General features: G+C 36.5%; 1 protein-coding gene across 1 annotated transcript in view; it reads right to left on the bottom strand.

Annotated features, from left to right (window-relative positions):
• Positions 1–2137: 2137 nt before the first annotated feature.
• Positions 2138–16470, bottom strand: part of DNA2 (DNA replication helicase/nuclease 2) — a 55727-nt gene continuing 41394 nt past the window's right edge. Inside the window, exons 15-21 of the mRNA XM_041749714.1 lie at positions 10637–10830; positions 10409–10498; positions 10126–10330; positions 7962–8051; positions 7161–7343; positions 3595–3741; positions 2138–2939 (exon numbers count right to left, since the gene is read on the bottom strand). Of these exons, the coding sequence (XP_041605648.1) occupies positions 2871–2939; positions 3595–3741; positions 7161–7343; positions 7962–8051; positions 10126–10330; positions 10409–10498; positions 10637–10830 (978 nt within the window). The 3' untranslated portion in view covers positions 2138–2870. The remainder of the gene's footprint in view (positions 2940–3594; positions 3742–7160; positions 7344–7961; positions 8052–10125; positions 10331–10408; positions 10499–10636; positions 10831–16470) is intronic.

Below are 16470 nucleotides of genomic sequence, written 5' to 3'. Positions count from 1 at the left end.
GTTAGGGCATATAATTAGGCATAGAATAACTGAAAATAAGATATGCCTTTCTTTAAATTTATGGGCGGGGCACCTGGGTGGCTTATTTGGTTAAGCATCCTACTTTTGACTTTGGCTCAGGTCACGATGTCAGGATCCTGAGATCTAGCACCCTGTCCTTGGGCTCTGCACTCAGCAGGGAGTGTGCTTGAGACTCCCTATCTTCCCTCTACCCCTCCCCCTGCTCATTAGCTCTTTAAAATAAATAAATCCTTAAAAATAAATGCAAGGCAAACTTTTCAAAACTTTTCTCAAAATGTACTCTCATATCAGCAGTATGGTTTTTCTGTTGTTCCATGTTCATTCTAATGCTTGGAATTGTGAGAATCTCTTCATTTTTTTGGCCAGTCTTCTGGGTGATTATAGGATGGGTCTATTTTGTATAGGTCTCATTACTAATGATGCTGAGCACTTTCCCCATGTTTTAATATTTGGAGTTTCTCTGCAAAAAAACTGTTCAGGTCTTTAGCCTATTTTTCATTGCCTTATCTTTTTCTTACTGGCCTATATACATTACCTAATATTCTACATACTAGTTTGGTGTCAGTAATGTGTCACCATTTTCTGGCTAATATTTTCTCTCTTTATAGAGACCTTTGATAAATATAAATTCTTACTTTTCTTGTAGTTGAATTTATGGTTTAAAAACTAAAAACTACTGAATTCTACATTTAATTTAAAAACGTTTTGGGTGCAGCTGAGTGGCTCAGTGGTTGAGTGTCTGCCTTCGGCTCAGGGTGTGATCCTGGGGTCTTAGGATCGAGTCCCACATCAGGGTCACCATAGAGAGCCTGCTTCTCCCTCTGCCTGTATGTTTCTGCCTCTCTCTCTGTGTCTCTCATGAGGAAATAAATAAAATCTTTAAAAATAAATAAATAATAAATTTTAAAAGAGGAATTTACAAAGATTTAAATTTCATATTTAGGTCTCTTAATTGCACCCAGAATTGATTTTAATGAATGGTGTGGAACAGGATCAAATTTCACTTTTTCCATATGTATAGCCAACTATCGCATTATCTTTTCACCACTGATTTTCCATGCCCCCTCTAGTGTGAATGAGCATGTAATTGTACAATCAGTTCCTAGGCCAAAGTCTTTTCATTTTCAAAACCACCCCATGAGGATGGAACTGTCTCCATTTTGCAGATTAAAATAACTTCTGAAAGGCTCAATAACTTCAGAAAACTTCATTTACTACTTGAAAAAAAATGCTAGACAACTGTGAATCATTATTCAAGATTTTTTTTAAAGATTTTATTTATTTATTCATGAGAGACAGAGAGAGAGAGGCAGAGACACAGGCAGAGGGAGAAGCAGGCTCCATGCAGAGAGCCCGACATGGGACTCAATCCCGGGTCTCCTGGGCTGAAGGCGGCGCCAAATAGCTGAAGCACCCGGGCTGCCCTTATTCAAGATTAATAACTGACACATACAAGTCTAAAAGTAGAAAACTATTTAATAAAAACTGCAAGTAATTTTTAAAAACATGAGGTAGAAGCAACAATTTTAACATATTTAACATTCATTTAAACAAAGAAAGAACAACTTTGAAAGAGATGACCCCCCTCCCAAAGACTGATACACTGAGGTAAAATTGGTCAGGAAGGAAGGGAGGGAGGAAGGGAGGAAAAGAGAAAGAAGAAAAAGAAAGAAAGAAAGAAAGAAAGAAAGAAAGAAAGAAAGAAAGAAAGAAAGAAAAGAAAGAAAGAAAGAAAGAAAGAAAGAAAGAAAGAAAGAAAGAAAGAAGAAAGAAAGAAAGAAGAAAGAAAAATTGATCTGAGTCTCCAAGATCACACCTTGGGCTGAAGGCGGAGCTAAACTGCTGACCCACCTGGGCTGCCTGGGACATACCTTTCTAATTTGCCATCAGTTTAGCAAATAAAATTTCTCAAAGGAAAGAATTATTTTCTTTTATATCAAAATCTACTATAGAATACTGAATACAAAATAACAAGTGAGAAAGGGGGAATCAAATTAATTGGAAATAATTTATAAGTAATAATTTAAAAGCCTAAAAGGTTTATTTTATTAAAGATTTTATTTATTTATTCATGAGAATACACAGAGAGGAGAGAGAGAGGCAGAGGGAGAAGCAGGCTCCATGCAGGGAGCTGGACATGGAACTCGATCCCGATCCCGGGACTCCAAGATCACGCCCTGGGCTGTAGGCGGTGCTAAACCGCTGAGCCACCGGGGCTGCCCTAAAAGCCTAGGTTTAAAGTGAAAATGTATATTATACCAAAAACCAACAGGGGGAAAAACCCAACGAAATGGTCTTTGAATCACAGATCTCAAAACACAGAAAAGAATCACACCCGTGTTTCTCATCATCACAAGATTGTGTTCAAGTGATAAAGACAAATCAATTTTCTTTACCTAATCTCTTAAACAAACAAAATGATAAAAATCTACAAAATCAAATCAGTATTGAAATTTTAGATTTAAAGTTCCTCAGTTCCAAAAGTTAATCTATCATTAAAGCTGGTAAAAACTTATCAAACACTTTGTAGCTCACACAAAAACACATAGTATCTATAAAACAGACTTTTCAGTTTTGGGTACACCTGTACTGAAAAAATTTAATAGTGTGTTAAATTTTACACAGTGATAGAACTGTGTTTAACTAGATTATACCAAAAAAATAAATAAATAAAATAAAAAACTGGAACTCTCAACAGAGAACATTTATATCATTTCATATCCTTGGGATAAAAATGATCTTCACAATCAAACCAGGCACTGCTTTCATAGCATATCCAAATTGCAAATAACAGGTAATATTTAGAGGAGATAACTATGCCAGTATGAGAAATCAAGGGAAACAATGCTTTATCTTCCTTGAAAATCACCCAATACATGACAAAGACTTTCATGTTCCTCTGATGGAAGATCCATGATGTAAAATAAATTAAGGAAGATACACTTAACACCAAATGGAATTACACAAAAACATTTATGACATTATTTAACATTTTGTAACTTGATTTACAAGACTGCTAAAAAACATTTTATGGCATTCTGTGGATAATAATGTACTTAAACCATAAAGTTTACATATCTTAGCCTAAGACCTCTAAGTAATTTTTTTAAATGATTTTTAATCATTATCTACAATATGACAAAGAATAACTCCATTTTTTTCAATTCTCTTAATTTTTAAAAAAATTTTATTTTATTTTTTTTTGTTTTTTTAATTTTTAAAAAAATTTTAATGCTTTGTCCTAGATTAAAGGAAAAAAAAGATTATAAATTGGGGTGAGAAGAACCAGAAGGCGTACCACTTTTCCCAGGTGTGTTCTAGGAAGCATGTACCCTGCCCCTAGGGCACAGATCACTTTCTCACTTCACAAACTATCCTTTTCCATTCACCTTCATTATTTCACTTTTTGCTTAAAATTATTTCCTGTGAATTGTTTTCTTTTTCCTTTGTAGAATCAGGTCTTTGAAATGTGCCTATGGAAAGCACAGGGCACTAAGTTTTAATTTATATAAGCACATAAATAAAATACTCACAATAGCACAGATGTGATCATATACAACACAAAAAGGATATTAATTTTTCTGAGTTTAGATGATGAAGTAACTTCCCCAATGGAGGATAGCGGTTTAATGATGGCACACATCCCAGGAGAATCAGTTTATGTTTGGCTCTGGTTATAGCAACATTAAGACGTCGCCAATCTTTCAGGAGTTCACCAATCTGAAAGAAAGAATTTTCAGTTATTTGGGTTTTCTTATACATTTAAGTTTGTTCTGGCAAAGAACACAGTTTGTTGTGAACTATTTTCCTACTTTAAGCATATATTCCAAAAAAGATCCACTGATACATTTAAAATTCTATGGAAATGGCAGCCCGGGTGGCTCAGCGGTTTAGCACCTGCCTTCGGCCCAGAGCAATATCCTGGGGTCCTGGGATCAAGTCCCACGTTGGGCTCCCTGCATGGAGCCTGCTTCTCCCTTTGCCTGTGTCTCTACACCCCCCCCCCCCCCGCCTCTCTCTCTCTCTCTGTGTCTCTCATGGATAAATTAAAAAAAAAAAAAAAAAAACTTGTAATAGCCTTAGACACTCAGGGGAGTGGTTAAATATACCATGACACACACACACACACATCTCTGTGTGATGACATGGAAAGATCTCCAAGCTATTTTATTAAGAAAAAAGCAGAGTCCATTAGAGTGTATATATTACCTCCTGTGTAAAAAAAAAAACAAAAAAAAACAAAACAACAACAAAAAAATGGGTAAATATGAATAATGATTCATGTCTGTTTGTTTATGCCTAAAGGAATTATATAGGTTACCCAAAAAAACACAAATTGTATACAACTTAACACCAAAAAAACTGAATAATCCAATTAAATGAGAAGACATGAACAGACATTTCTCCAAAGAAAACACATGAAAAAAACATTATTAAGGAAATGCAAATCAAAACCACAATGAGAAATTACCTCACACCTGACAGAAAGGCAAAAATAAAAAAACCCAGAAACAAACGCTGACAAAGACGTAGGGAAAAGGAACGCCCGTGCTTCGTCAAGGGAATGCAAACTGGTGCAGCCACTACGGAAAACAGTATAGGGGTTCCTCAAAAACTTAAAAATAGAATTACCATATGATTCAGTAATTTTACTACTGGGCATTTATCCAATGAATACAAAAACATCAATTCAAAAGGATGGGATGCCTGGGTGACTCAGTGGTTGAGCGTTGGCCTTTGGCTCAGGGTGTGATCCCAGGGTCCTGGGATCAAGACCCACATCAGGTTCCAGGTTCATGCTTCTCCCTCTGCCTGTGTCTCTGCCTCTCTTTCTCTGTGTGTCTCTCATGAATAAATAAATAAAATCTCTAGGGGTGCCTGGGTGGCTTAGTTGGTTAAACATCTGCCTTCAACTCAGGTCATGATCCTAGGGTCCTGGGATCGAGCCCCACGTTGGGGTCCCTGCTCAGTGGGAAGTCTGCTTCTACTTCTCTTTCTGCCCTTTCCCTGATGTTCTCTTATTTTTTCTCTCTCAAATAAATACATTAAAAGAAAATCTTTAAAAAAAAATCCAAACACCAAACCAAACCAAAAAACCACAAAAGGATGTACACACCCCATGTTTACTGCAGTATTATTTACAATAGCCAAATTTTAGAAGCAGCCCAAGTGTCCAACCACAGATAAATGGATAAAGATGTGGTACATATAAATAATGGAATATTACTCAGCCATAAGAAAAAATGAAATCTTACAAATGCAACAACATGGATATAAGGGTATAAGACTAAGTGAAATAAGTCAAAGAAAGATAAATACCATATAATTTCACTCATGTGGAATTTAAGAAACAAAACAAATGAACAAAGAAAAAATTCAAACCAAAAAATGGACTCTTAACTATAGAGAACAAACTGATGATTACCATAGGGAAGGTGAGTAGGGGAATGGGTGAAATTGGTAAAGGGGATTTAGAGTACACTTATCATGATGAGCCCTGAGTACAGAATTTTTTAATCACTGTATTATATACCTGAAACTAACACTGTATATTAATTATAATGAAATTAAAATTAAAAAGAAAAAACACCAAATTGTGATTAGCTGTGAGGGTAAGAACTGAGTAGAAGAGGACCTGGGTAGAAAGGAGACTTCTTGCTACATATATTTTTTAGGACCATATAGAAGGTATCACATAATAGAGAAAAATGAAGCAAAAATAGGTAAAAATGCAAAAAACAAAATGAAATTATATATAAAATCAAAAGTATATCTAAGGAAGCCTCTATTTGTTTAAAATGCCCCAAACATAACAGCCAAAAGGTAGAAGCAACCCAAATGTCCACTGATAGATGAAAACATAAACAAAATGTACCATATACATGCAATGGAGTATCATTCAGCCTTAAAAGGTATAAAATTCTGGGGATCCCTGGGTGGCGCAGCGGTTTAGCGCCTGCCTTTGGCCCACGGCACGATCCTGGAGATCCGGGATCGAATCCCACATCGGGCTTCTGGTGCATGAAGCCTGCTTCTCCCTCTGCCTGTGTCTCTGCCTCTCTCTCTCTCTCTCTCTCTCTCTCTGTGACTATCATAAATAAATAAAAATTTTAAAAAAATTTTTAAAAAAAGGTATAAAATTCTGATACGTATTAGAACACAGATGAATCGGGATCCCTGGGTGGCGCAGCGGTTTGGCGCCTGCCTTTGGCCCGGGGCGCGATCCTGGAGACCCGGGATCGAATCCCACATCGGGCTCCCGGTGCATGGAGCCTGCTTCTCCCTCTGCCTGTGTCTCTGCCTCTCTCTCTCTCTCTCTGTGACTATCATAAATAAAAAATAATAAAAAAAAAAAAAAAAAAAAAAAAAAAGAACACAGATGAATCTTGGGGACACCATGCTGAATGAAACAAGCCAATTACAAAAGATAAAAAAAAAAAAGATCAAATACCAGGCACCTGGATGACTCAGTGGGTTAAGCATCTGCCTTTGGCTCAGGTCATGATCCTGAGGTCCCAGGACCAAGTCCTGCATTGGGTTCCCTGCTCAGCAGGGTGTCTGCTTCTCTGTCTCGTCTCTGCTTGTGCTCTCTCTTGCTATCTCTCTCTTACAAATAAACCATATAATTCCACTTATATGAGATAACTAGTCAAATTGAAAGACAGAAAGCAGAATGGTGGTTGCCAGGGACTAGAGGGAGAGGGAAATGGAGAGTTATTATTCATGGGTATAGTTTCAGTTTTGCAAAATGAAAAAGTTCAAAAGATCTGCTGCACAACACTGTGCATACACTTAACACCACTGAACTGTATACTTAAAAACAGCGATGATTTTAAATCTTATATTACATGGGGTTTTTACCACAACCTGAAAAAAAAGAAAAGAAAAGAAAAAAAAATGTCCCAAACAAATCAGCAGAAAATTACAGTGAAGGGGCGCCAGGGTGGCTCAGTCAGTTAATAAGCATCTGCCTTTGGCTCAGGTCATGATCCCAGAGTCCAGGATCAAGCCCCACATCGGGCTTTCTGCTCCACTGGGAGCCTGCTTCTCCTCCTCCCTCTCCCACCTTGTGCTCTCTCTTTCTCTCTCTGTCAAATAAATAAATAAATATTTAAAATATATATATATAATGAACTCACAGGTCCATCTTTATTACTTCTAACAAAAGATACCAGAATGATGCTTTTGTCTCTTCCTTGGTATTTGTCTACAGTGTTAACTTCGACCATCCTGATAGAAGAATGGAACAATAAATCATTGATGATCTTTAACTGCTGCCTGTAGGGTGCAATGATACCAATATCAGAGGGTTTACATCCAGCCTATACAGAAAAGAAAAACAATGAAAATGAAAATCCTGATTTCTGTTATTTAAGCTTTACTAAATTATTAAATTACATGTTTACATAATGCATCTGATTAATGTTTATAACAGATCCTCTTGTTGCAAGGAGTAAATAGAATTACTAATTTGATCTAAGTCTATATCCATATTTTCTGAGATTAAGTAACTTCCTCAAACACTGCTCCCTTGATTTCTAGATTCATGACAGAATAGTGGTTTGCACACCACTAGAACAGTGCTGCTACACAAAAACAAAAAAACTACAAAGAAACACATTACACTTTCTGCTATCCCTTACACTGAAGTTTTCAATCCCTAAACACAGACTCAACCCTATACTCATACAATCAGAATTAGCTGATGTTACCAAAAATTACCCTAAATGGAAACCCAAAATGCTGTTATAAAAAATTACATCTTAGATAATTTTCTCAAAATAGAATGAAAGCAATTAGGGTCAGTCCTCTCATCTTAATGAATGAAGATTAATGCTAGGTCTTGAGTTCCTTGCATTCTAATGTTATATTATGCATCACCTTAATATTTATTGGCCCTCAAATTTTTAGAATTAAATTTAAAATTTAGAATTAATTACCTTAATAAAAACAGAGGTCAGGAAAACTATTAGTTTGGCTTCTGTTATATTGCTCACACCACCCTTTTCAACTTGTTCTGGTGCTGGAACCTACACAGAGAAAGAGTCAAGAGTACGGTACACAGGTTGCCATAGAGAATATACTATCAGTTGTGGAAACATGAAAAATATCTTTATTTTAAAAGTTGACAGTACAAGGAAGAAAAAAGAAAAGAAAAGAAAAAGGAAAGAAAAGAAAAAAGAAAAAAGAAAAGAAAGAAAAGAAAAAGTGGAAGGTGAAAGAATGAACAAAAATGAAGAACATTAGTCACCTTCAGAAAGCTACCCAAAGGCAACCCATTTTAAAAATCCTACAGCCCAGATTAAAATCTCTGAGACCCAACCACACATTGGGCTTCACGTACTTTACTTTGTTAACCCCTAATTTACAAATAACAAAGGCCAGAAAAGATGAGTAACTCGCCCAAAGCTTCACAGGAAATCACAGCAGTAGGATCCAAACTTAGATCTGGCTCTAATATCTGTGTTCTTTCCATTTTCTTGTTGCCGTTCATACAAATAATGGAGCAGATAAAGTTCCCCAGGTTCTACCATACCTGGTAAAACTCTCCAAGGATTATTTTGCTCCTACACAATCCTTACATAATCTTGGTTATTATTATTTTTTAATTTTTATTTTTTTGTAATTTTTTAAGTAGGCTCCACACTCAACATGGGGCTTGAACTCAAAACCCTGAGATCAGGGGCTGCATGCTCTACTGACTGAGCCAGCCAAGTACTGCAATTTTGACTATTTTTTATACATTTTATTTGGGGTGCACCTGGATGGCTCAATCTGCCTTTGGCTGGGGTACTGATCTCAGGGTTTTGAGTTCAAGCCCCATGTTGAGATCAAGCCCTACATCGGGCTCCCTGCTTAGCAGGGAGTCTGCTTTTCCCTCTCCCACTGCCCCTCCACCCACTTGTGCTCTCTCTCTCTCAAATAAATCTTAAAAAAAATACATTTTATTTGGAATCCTGTTGCAAAGAAAGAAGAAATGTAAGTACCAAAAACATAGAATCTGAGTGATCACTGGCAGGGTAAATAATTATAAATGATAACTAATACATTAGAACAAAGGTTTCTAAATGCAGCTATTTGTGAGGTCAGTTTACTGAAAAATTTCTCAGTGCCCACCTGTTAATCCTTGAACCTGCAATGCTAATAAGGGCAATATCCAAGAGAATGAAAATTCCATCATGGCACAGAGGGTGGGCCCTATTTATTTATTTATATATTTACTTATTTAGTAAATTCTATGCCCAACATGGGTTTTGAATTCACAATCCTGAGATCAAGAGTCACATGCTCTACTGACTGAGCCCACCAGGTTCCCCTGCAAGTGGGGACCTGTTTTTAATAACCACTCATCATAATAACAAAAGATATAATTATTTCATAGTAATATGCATACATATAATTCATCACTATTTTTTATCTGAAGTCATGTAAAGACTTCCAAATCAATGCTGAGAAGCACTAAATAAGATAAACTGTAGAAATAACAGGGTCAAAACTTAGTTCCTAGAAATAAGAAGTCATTTATAGTCCTTGTGAAGAGTTTTATTTAATAAGTTTATAAAGTGGTCTTTTTTTTTTTTTTTTAAGATTTTATTTATTCACTCATGACTTGATCCCTGCACCCCGGGATCACAACCTGAGCCCAAGGCAGATGCTTAACCACTGAGCCACCCAGGTGCCCCTGTTAAACAGTCTTTATGTGAGTATGTGGAGGCAGGAGGTAGTAAATATACGTACTGTGAAGTTCAATTTTGCTATGAACCTAAAACTGCTCTAAAAAATAAAGTCTCTATTTTAAACTCAGCCCTTTGATAATATCAATGCCAACTTCTTTCTAAGAAATGTAATCATACACTTGAGTTCACTTTCTAGCTTTCCTCCTTCAAAAGTCAATTTTGACATCTATTAGTCCCCAGAATAAATCTCCTTCCAAAGACACTGGCTCTACAGAAAGAAAAGATTCTTTGTGTTGAAGTAAGAAGTACACTAGTTTTTACTGATATGCTCCACTAAAGCATTTACTATTAAAAACTGAAGAATTTAAATAACAGGATAAAAAGAAAAAAACCAAAGCAAATATTCAGATTTGGGTTTTTTTGTTACCTTGTCTGTATTAAGAAAACAAACAGGATTGTTTGGCTCAAATACTCCAATCATCCAAGGATTTTCAGAATAATCAGCATAAAATTCCAGTTCCAGCTTTACATCTTTAAGGTTAGGTAGGTTTACTACTGCATTGGCCACTTTGTCTGATCCACACTCCAGCTTTCCATCATATGTCAGTTTGTTACTTAAGGACATAATTTTACTACGGCAATTACAAAAATAATTTTAGTTTTGGTAGATAAAAATCAACATGAATTTCACTCATAGCTGACACAAATACCTGTTCATTCTGTACTGCACAGTTAATTGTACAACAGCATTCTTATTCTGCTCCAGTCTCTTGAATAAGCTTTCACTCATGCCAAGAGCTCTGTCAACAAATCAAATTCAGGCTTATCAGTGCACTAAACTGTCCCATAAGAAGAATCTAATTTAAAATTAAAACTTCAAAAAAATTAAAAAATTAAAATAAAATTAAAGTAAAATTAAAACTTCAACATCTGATTACCTTGCTTCACGGTTTAGCACCAGGGGAGGAAGCTGTTGATGATCCCCCACCAACACAAATCTCTGAGAAAAAAATAGTGGCCCTAGGCAGATTGGTTGGCTGATTTGAGAGGCTTCATCCACAATACAAAAATCAAAAGTTTTACGAGAAAATATTGGATGGTTTATTCCCATACATGTTGTTGCAACTATACGCTAAAAACAAAGAAAGAAAATAGATGGATTATCTAACATATCCAAGTAATGTGACTTATTTTTCCCATAATTTATTCACTTATTCATTTATTTTTAAAGATTTTATCTATTTGAGAAAGAGAGAGAGAGAGAGAACATGGAGCTGGGTGAGAGGCAAAGGAAGAAGCAGATTTTCTGCTGAGCAGAGAGCCCCATGTGGGGCCTGATCCTGAGGCTCCAGGATCATGACCTGAGCTGAAGGCAGACACTTAGCTAAGCTACCCAGGCACCCCTTATTTATTTATTTTTTTTAAGATTTTACTTTTAAGTAACCTCTACACCCAATGTAGGGCTAGAACTTACAACCCCAAGATCAAGAGTTTTGTGCTCCAAAAAAAAAATTTTTTTTTTATTTTTTAAAAAAAGAGTTTTGTGCTCCATTGACTGAGCAGGCCAGGTACTCACCAGTTTTTAAATTAAAAGTTCAAAATGAAGATTTTTGTCTGAAACAAGAGGAATTCCCCAATATTGTTTAATTCTGAAACATTTATGGTATGCAAAAAATTTTAGTTCTTTTTTACTATTAATTGAAAAATCAAGTAAATTTTCTAGACACTATTACAATGCTCAAATTGAATTATTTCCAAATGGAAAACTGAAACACTCGAGAGGCAGGAAATTAATAATTTTTTAAACTTTTTATTTATTTAAGTAATCTCTATACCCAATGTGGGCTCAAACTCACCACCCCAAGATCAAGAGTATATGACAAAGATTTTATTTTTTTTTATTTTTATTTTTTTTTAGTATATGACAAAGATTTTAAAGCAGTCATGATAAAAACGTTTCATTGAGCAACTATAAACATACTTGAATGAAATTAAAAAAAAAAAAAAACCTACAGAAAGTCTCAACAAAAAAATAGAGGATAAAAGAAAAAGCAAATGGAAATTTTAGAGCTGAAAATATAATAACCAAAAATTTAAAATCATGGAATTATACTCAACAGCAGGGGAGAGGGCAAAGATACAGTGAACTGAGTACACAGAAAAATATAAATTACATAGCCTGATTAACAGAAAGAAAACAGCCTGAAGAAAAATAAGAATGAACAATGACTGACAGATCCGTGGAATAATTCAAAGATTGAACATTTCCAGGACACCTGGGTAGCTCAGCAGTTGAGCATCTGCCTCTGGCTCAGGGAGTGATCCCGGGGTCCTGGGATCAAGTCCCAAATCGGGCTCCCAGGGGGGAGCCTGCTTCTCCCTCTGCCTATGTCTATGTCTCTGCCCTGGGTCAAAAGGCAGATGCTAAATTGCTGAGCCACCCAGGCAACCCTACCATGTACATTTTAAAAGACAGGGATCAAAACAACTAAAAACCAGACTGGAGAGTAGATAAAAACCTTATCCGGCTTTATACTTTATACAAGAAAGTCACTTCAAATTTAATGATATAGGCATGTCAAAAATTAAATACTTTATACAAGAAAGTCACTTCAAATTTAATGATATAGGCATGTCAAAAATTAAAAGCTGGAGGATCACATTAATAGATTTTCTTGCTGAATGATCCTTCCATCATGGGAATAAATCCCACTTGTTCACAGTATATAAACCTTCTAATACACTGCTGAATCCTATCTGTGAATATACTGTTGAGAATGTCTGCATCAGTCAAATATGCCCAACGGGTTTTTTAAAATATTTACTTAAGTAATCTCTACACCTAATGTGGGGTTCAAACAAACTCACAATCCCAAGATCAAGAGTCACATGGTCTTCCAACTAAGCCAGCCAGGCTTCATGTTTTTTGGGGGTTTTTGTTTTTTTAAAACACAGGTGCAAAAGTAACTCAATGTAGGGATGAATGGTTTTTCAAGGAGTGCTGCTGTAACAACTGGACATTAACAGGCAAAAACATACACCTTGACTTAAACTTCACAAATTACACAAAAACTCAAAATGGTCACAGACTTGAATGTAAAACTTAAAAGTGTAAAACTTTCAAAAAAAAAAAAAAAGGAGAAACTTTCAGCATCTAGAAGTAGACAGAGTTTTTTAACTTGACACTGAAAGCAGAATGCATGAAAGTAAAAAATTTATATACTAGACTCTATCAAAATTAAAACCGTTTTTGCTGCAAAGGACCCTGTGAGGACAGTGAAAAAAACAAAAACAAAAAACTGTGGAGTGAGAGAACACATTCACAAATTATATATTCGTTAAAGGAAAAACATCCAGAATATATAAAAAATTCTCAAAACTCAACAGAAAAAAAGAATCCAAGTGGGACATGAAGAAATATTTCACTGAAGATACAGAGATAGGAAACAAGCACACAAAAACATCAATTACCATCATTAGGAAAATGCAAATTAAAATCACAATGAGGGCATGCCTGGATGGCTCAGCGATTACAGATTGCCATCTGCCTTTGGCTCAGGGTGTGATCCCAAAATCCAGGATCAAGTCCCGCATCCTGCTCCTTGCACGGAGCCTACTTCTCCCTCTGCCTGTGTCTCTGCCTCTCTCTCATGAATAAAAAATAAAATCTTAAAAAAAAAAAAAAACACACATAAAATCACAGTGAGGTATCATTATATACCTATCAAAATATCCAAAATGAAAAACAGTAACATCACCAAATGCAGACAAGGATCATTCATACATTGCTGATGGTAATATAGAATGATACAGCTGCTTTGGAAAACAGTTTGGTAGTTTTTTAAAAAAAAGCTAAACATGGGATCCCTGGGTGGCGCAGCAGTTTGGCGCCTGTCTTTGGCCCAGGGCGCGATCCTGGAGACCCTTGATCGAGTCCCACGTCGGGCTCCCGGTGCATGGAGCCTGCTTCTCCCTCTGCCTGTGTCTCTGCCTCTCTCTCTCTCTGTGTGACTATCATAAATAAAAATAAATAAATTAAAAAAAATTTTTAAAAAAGCTAAACATGTAGGGAGCCCAGCTGGCTCAGTCTATAGAGCATGTGACCCTTGATTCCACAGGGGTGAGGTTTGAGCCCCATGATAGGCACAGAGATAAAACAACAATATCAACAACCACAACCACAAAAAAAAAAAAAACCTAAAAACTAAGCATGAAACTACCAAATGACCCAGAAATTCCACTTCTGAGCATTTATCCCATAGACTTACATCCACACACAATCCTGCACATGAATGTAGAGTGGCAGGTTTATTCACAATAGCCAAAAACTATCCAGATGTTTTTGAACAGGTGAATGGTTAAACAAACTGTGGAACATCCCTACAACAGAACAATACTCACCAATATAAAATAACAAACTATTCATAAACACAACAACCTGAATCTCCAGGGCACTTACAAAGTGAAAAACACCAACCCCAAAATGTTACATACTGTATGATGCCATTTATATAACATTCTTGAAATAAGAAAATTGTAGAAATTGAAAATAGATAAGTGGTTATCAGAGGTTAAGGAGGCAGTGGGGCAGAAATGAAGAGGGTATAGTTGTAAAAGTGCAACATGAATGCTCCTTGTGGTAATGGAGCTATTCTGTATCCAGACTGTATCAGTGTTCATATCCCGGTTATATTTTACTAGTTTTGTAAAATAGTACCATTGGGCAAAGGATATACATGATCTCTGTTATTTCTTAATACTGCATGCAAATCTATAATTACCTCAAATAAGTTTAATTTTTAAAAAGTTAATTAAATATACACCTTAGCCACTTCAAAATTTTTCATTAATCAGTATAGATAATAGACAAAGGAGCTGAAGGAACAGCCTATTAAATTTATTTTAGATGATTTTTTTTCAAAGACAAAAATACCACTTAAAACTTCACAGAAGGGGGCAGCCCGGGTGGCTCAGCGGTTTGGCGCTGCCTTCGGCCCAGGGCATGATCCTGGAGACCCGGGATTGAGTCCCACGTCGGGCTCCCTGCATGGAACCTGCTTCTCCCTCTGCCTGTGTCTCTGCCTCTCCCTCTGTCTCTCATGAATAAATAAATAAAATCTTTAAAAAAAAAAAAAAAACTTCACAGAAGGGTGCCTGGCTGGCTCAGTCAGTAGAGCATGTGACTCTTGATCCTGGTGTCATGAGCTCCTGTCCCATGTTGGGTATAGAGATTGCTTAAAAATAAAATAAAATAAAAAACCTTCCCAGAAAAATGTATACAGACTTTTTTTTCAAGATTTTATTTATTTATTCATGAAAGACACAGAGAGAGGCAGAGACACAGGCAGAGGAAAAAGCAGGCTCCCTGCAATGAGCCTGATGCGGGGACTCAATTCCAGGACCCTGGGAATCATGACCCAAGCCAAAGGCAGATGCTCAACCACTGAGCCACTGAGATGTCCCTATATACAGACTTAACTAAAAAAACAAAAGCTACTTTCTATATGAAAGTCTCAAAGTCTAGAAACACCTATCATTAGACTATTCATGTACCATTGTCTTGAATTCAAACTTGCTAAAAAATCCTAATTATTAGTAGTTTTCTAGGTATGATATTGTAATATAATAATACATGTTTCATCTTCCTCTGGGTTCCTGACACAGAGCTCCTAAAACCCTTGGAATTTCCTCAGTGTTAGGGGTGAGAGGAATATCTTTTGTTATTCATAGTAAATCCCTTTCAACAATACCTGCATTTATGCTGAGAGGACAGGAGTTGGTTGCCAGAGGAACCAATCTAGAGATTAAAAGGTTAGAACTTTCAGCCCCATCCCTACCCAACCCTACCCAGAGGACAGAGCCCCATCTTCTACTTAGGGAAGGGTAGAGGGGCAAGGGATTGAGCTAATCACCAACCACCAATGGTTTAATCAATTGTGTCTACATGATGGAATCTCCATGAAAACCCTACACAAAGGGGTTCAGGGAGGTTCTAGGGAAGGTGAACACATCATGGTGCTGGAAAGGTGGTTCATCTGGAGAGGATATAGAAGCTCCATGCCCCTTTCCACATTCCTAACCCTATGCATCTCTTCCATTTGACTGTTCCTAAATTGCATCCTGTATAACACATCCGGTAATATAATAAGTAAAGCACTTACTTGAATTCTGTTAGCCATTCTAGCAAATTATTGAACCTAAGGATGTGGTCATAGGAACCCTGATTTACGCCTGGTTGTTCAGATGAACAGGAGGCCCCCAATTGAGAACTGAGAACTAAAGAGGGTAGTGCAATCTTAGTAAGCGGCTGAGCCTTAACCTGTGGAATCTGCACTAACTCCACTAGTGTCAGAAGCCTTGTGAGTAGAGAGAAATGGGCGTTTTCCATAACTAGGGTATTTTAAACTAGGAGATGGGAGCCCTGAATAAACCAGAAACATCATTTCAGTTCAAAAGCAAAGACAAACTATAAATTAATAAACTGGTCTCGCAGCCCAGGTGGCTCAGCGGTTTAGCACTGCCTTCAGCTCAGGGTGTGATCCTGGAGACTCGGGATCGAGTCCCACATCAGGCTCCTTGCATGGAGTCTGCTTCTCCCTCTACCTGTGTTTGTTCCTTTCTCTCTCTCTCTCTCTGTGTCTCTCATGAATAAATAAATAAAATCTTTAAAATAAAAAAATAAAATAAAATAAAATAAAATAAAATAAAAAAATAAAAAAAACTAGTCAATGTGACAAAATTTCCCAGAATGGTGTTTCTCCACCTGGTCTGT

This window comes from Vulpes lagopus, chromosome 3, assembly GCF_018345385.1.
Source record: "Vulpes lagopus strain Blue_001 chromosome 3, ASM1834538v1, whole genome shotgun sequence".
Classification (NCBI taxonomy): Eukaryota; Metazoa; Chordata; class Mammalia; order Carnivora; family Canidae; genus Vulpes; species Vulpes lagopus.
This window is presented reverse-complemented; position numbering and strand designations above follow the sequence as displayed.